The sequence below is a fragment of the Entelurus aequoreus genome, linkage group LG18 (assembly GCF_033978785.1).
Source record: "Entelurus aequoreus isolate RoL-2023_Sb linkage group LG18, RoL_Eaeq_v1.1, whole genome shotgun sequence".
NCBI classification, from domain to species: domain Eukaryota; kingdom Metazoa; phylum Chordata; class Actinopteri; order Syngnathiformes; family Syngnathidae; genus Entelurus; species Entelurus aequoreus.
The window spans coordinates 6,874,370-6,879,125 of NC_084748.1; the positions used below are offsets into that span (position 1 = coordinate 6,874,370).

Genomic DNA, 4,756 nt, shown 5'->3' on the forward strand with positions numbered 1-4,756 from the left:
GTGAGCTGCCAGTTTTTTAATTACTGTAAAATCAATATGTTTTTATTTTGGCTATTTTCTTACATTTAAAAAACGTGTTATTATTTAATTTAACACATAATAATATTAATTAATACATATATATGATATAAGATTTCATTTTAAAATTGTGTTAATTAAATAACATTTTAAATTAGTTAAAATAAATTTTAAAAAGGGGTTTGTCCTTATCTGAACCAGCAGACGGGTTAAAATTGGGTTATTTTTTAACCCAACATTTTTTTGTGTATATATACATAACGACTCAGAACTCATAATAATGAGAATATTAGGTAACAAATTAAGAATATTATAAATAAATAGTATATGTTTTCAATGTTATTATGTGAATCAGAATGTATTTAAATTATAGAAAGTATGTTTAAGAGCCAAAACTAATAATAATTAGAATATTAGGTAGCAAATTTAGAATATTAAATATATATAGAGAATATGTTTTTAATGTTATTAGGGAAGAAAGTATGTTTCTATACTTTCTATTATTTAAATACATTTTGATTCCCCTAATAATATTGAAAACATATATTATTCATATATAATATTCTAAATTTGCCACCTAATATTCTCATTATTATGAGTTTTGGCTCTTTATGTATGAAACATACTTTATTCCCTAATAACATTAAAAACATATCCTATTTGTATATAATATTCTAAATTTGCCACCTAAAATTCTCATTATTATGAGTTGTGGCTACTTTCTATTATTTAAATACATTCTGATTCCCATAACATAAAAACATATATTATTTATTTATAATATTTTTCATTTGTTGCCTAATATTCTCATTATTGTGAGTTTTTGCTCTTTAGGTATATGTTAAAGAGCCAAAACTCATAATAATGACAATATCGGGTGGCAAATTTAGAATATTATATATAAACAATATATATTTTTAATGTTATTAGGGAAGAAAGCCAAAACTCATACTAATGAGAATATTAGGTAACAAATTAAGAATATTATCAATATGTTTTCAATGTTATTATGTTAATCAGAATGTATTTAAATAATAGAAAGTATGTTAAAGAGCCAAAACTCATAATAATGAGAATATTGGGTGGCAAATTTAGAATATTATATATGAATAATATATGTTTTAATGTTATTATGGGAATCAGAATGTATTTAAATAATAGAAAGTATGTTAAAGAGACAAAACTCATAATAATGAGAATATTAGTTAACAAATGAAAAATATTATAAATAAATTGTATATGTTTTCAATGTTATTATGTGAATCACAATGTATTTAAATAATAGAAAGTATGTTAAAGAGCCAAAACTAATAATAATTAGAATATTAGGTAGCAAATTTAGAATATTAAATATATATAGAGAATATGTTTTTAATGTTATTAGGGAAGAAAGTATGTTTCTATACTTTCTATGATTTAAATACATTCTGATTCCCCTAATAATATTGAAAACATATATTATTCATATATAATATTCTAAATTTGCCACCTAATATTCTCATTATAATGAGTTTTGGCTCTTATTTTTCCCTAATAACATTAAAAACATATACTATTTATACAAAATATTCTAAATTTGCCACCTGATATTCTCATTATTATGAGTTGTGGCTCTTTAACATACTTTCTATTATTTAAATACATTCTGATTAACATAACATTGAAAACATATATTATCTATTTATAATGTTCTTCATTTGTTGCCTAATATTCTCATTATTATGAGTTTTGGCTCTTTATGTATATGTTAAAATTCTCATTATTATGAGTTTTGGCTCTTTATGTATATGTTAAAGAGCCAAAACTCATAATAATGAGAATATTAGGCAACAAATGAAGAATATTATTAATGTTATTAGGGAAGAAAGTATGTTTCATACATAAAGAGCCAAAACTCATACTAATGAGAATATTAGGTAACACATGAAGAATATTATCAATATGTTTTCAATGTTATTATGTTACTCAGAATGTATTTAAATAATAGAAAGTAGCCACAACTCATAATAATGAGAATATTAGGTAGCAAATTTAGAATATTAAATATATATAGAGAATATGTTTTTAATGTTATTAGGGAAGAAAGTATGTTTCTATACTTTCTATGATTTAAATACATTCTGATTCCCCTAATAATATTGAAAACATATATTATTCATATATAATATTCTAAATTTGCCACCTAATATTCTCATTATAATGAGTTTTGGCTCTTATTTTTCCCTAATAACATTAAAAACATATACTATTTATACAAAATATTCTAAATTTGCCACCTGATATTCTCATTATTATGAGTTGTGGCTCTTTAACATACTTTCTATTATTTAAATACATTCTGATTAACATAACATTGAAAACATATATTATCTATTTATAATATTCTTCATTTGTTGCCTAATATTCTCATTATTATGAGTTTTGTCTCTTTATGTATATGTTAAAATTCTCATTATTATGAGTTTTGGCTCTTTATGTATATGTTAACGAGCCAAAACTCATAATAATGAGAATATTAGGCAACAAATGAAGAATATTATTAATGTTATTAGGGAAGAAAGTATGTTTCATACATAAAGAGCCAAAACTCATACTAATGAGAATATTAGGTAACACATGAAGAATATTATCAATATGTTTTCAATGTTATGTTACTCAGAATGTATTTAAATAATAGAAAGTAGCCACAACTCATAATAATGAGAATTTTAGGTGGCAAATTTAGAATATTAAATAGGAATAATATATGTTTTAATGTTATTATGGGAATCAGAATGTATTTAAATAATAGAAAGTATGTTAAAGAGACAAAACTCATAATAATGAGAATATTAGTTAACAAATGAAAAATATTATAAATAAATAGTATATGTTTGCAATGTTATGTGAATCACAATGTATTTAAATAATACAAAGTATGTTAAAGAGCCAAAACTAATAATAATTAGAATATTAGGTAGCAAATTTAGAATATTAAATATATATAGAGAATATGTTTTTAATGTTATTAGGGAAGAAAGTATGTTTCTATACTTTCTATGATTTAAATACATTCTGATTCCCCTAATAATATTGAAAACATATATTATTCATATATAATATTCTAAATTTGCCACCTAATATTCTCATTATAATGAGTTTTGGCTCGTATTTTTCCCTAATAACATTAAAAACATATACTATTTATACAAAATATTCTAAATTTGCCACCTGATATTCTCATTATTATGAGTTGTGGCTCTTTAACATACTTTCTATTATTTAAATACATTCTGATTAACATAACATTGAAAACATATATTATCTATTTATAATGTTCTTCATTTGTTGCCTAATATTCTCATTATTATGAGTTTTGGCTCTTTATGTATATGTTAAAATTCTCATTATTATGAGTTTTGGCTCTTTATGTATATGTTAAAGAGCCAAAACTCATAATAATGAGAATATTAGGCAACAAATGAAGAATATTATTAATGTTATTAGGGAAGAAAGTATGTTTCATACATAAAGAGCCAAAACTCATACTGATGAGAATATTAGGTAACACGTGAAGAATATTATCAATATGTTTTCAATGTTATTATGTTACTCAGAATGTATTTAAATAATAGAAAGTAGCCACAACTCATAATAATGAGAATTTTAGGTGGCAAATTTAGAATATTAAATAGGAATAATATATGTTTTAATGTTATTATGGGAATCAGAATGTATTTAAAGAATATTATTGTATATTTTGTCAAGTTAAAGTTATTAAAATGACTTTGGTGACGAAAATGATGGATGATGAATATTAACACGGTTGTTTTCCCCGCAGGCCTGTGCGTGTTGGCGGCGGGAGACCCTCCGCCTCCGCCTCCGCCTCCGCGGGCCGCGCAGAAGCCGCGCAGTCGGCGGCGGCCCCGCGTGCTCTTCGCGCAGGCGCAGGTGTCGGAGCTGGAGCGCCGCTTCAAGCAGCAGCGCTACCTGTCCGCGCCCGAGAGGGAGCACCTGGCCTCGGCGCTGCAGCTCACGTCCAACCAGGTGAAGATCTGGTTCCAGAACCGCCGCTACAAGTGCAAGCGGCAGCGGCAGGACCGAGGCCTGCAGGACGCGGCGGCGGGGCCGCGCCACAGCCAGCCCAGGCGCGTGGCCGTGCCGGTGCTGGTCCGGGACGGGAAGCCGTGCGTCGGCGGCGGCGCGGCGCAGGGCTACGCCGCCACCGCCGCGGCGGCAGCGCCTTACGCGGGCTACGGCTACGGCGGCTACCCGGCCTACACGTACGGTAGCCCCGCCTACCAGAACACCTACACCTGCACGTACGGCGGCCTGCCCCCGCTGGACCCCTCCACCGACTCTCAGCAGGTCGGCCCGATGACGTCATGCCAGGGGATCCGGGCCTGGTGACGTCATCGTTTGGAAACTTTTACTCCGTCGTGTCGGGTGGTTTTGCTTTTGCTTTGGCTTTTATTCCAATAAAACAAAGTTTGCTTGACTTTGTGGACGTCTTTGGAGCACCGAGTCCTCTTTTTGTCCCCTTCGGACGCGCGGCAGGGGGACGACATAGTCCGCAACACAATGGCGCTGATTGGGGGGGGGGGGCACCTTCTGTGGCCCCCAGCCACACGACAAAAAAAGGACACGTGAGGATTGACGTCCTAATATTCCCACGTGAGAGCGCTTAGTGCCAGTGTGCGCACTTTTGTTCCCCCTCGGCAAGCTTTTTGTTCCCCCCAGAAAGGAGCTGCGTGGGGCG

General features: G+C 31.0%; 1 protein-coding gene across 1 annotated transcript in view; it reads left to right on the forward strand.

Moving 5' to 3' along the window:
- Nucleotides 1-4,407, forward strand: part of LOC133634266 (homeobox protein Nkx-2.3-like) — an 8,337-nt gene extending 3,930 nt beyond the window's left edge. Inside the window, exon 2 of the mRNA XM_062027393.1 lies at nt 3,839-4,407. Coding sequence (XP_061883377.1) covers nt 3,839-4,407 — 569 coding nt within the window. The remainder of the gene's footprint in view (nt 1-3,838) is intronic.
- Nucleotides 4,408-4,756: the final 349 nt, after the last annotated feature.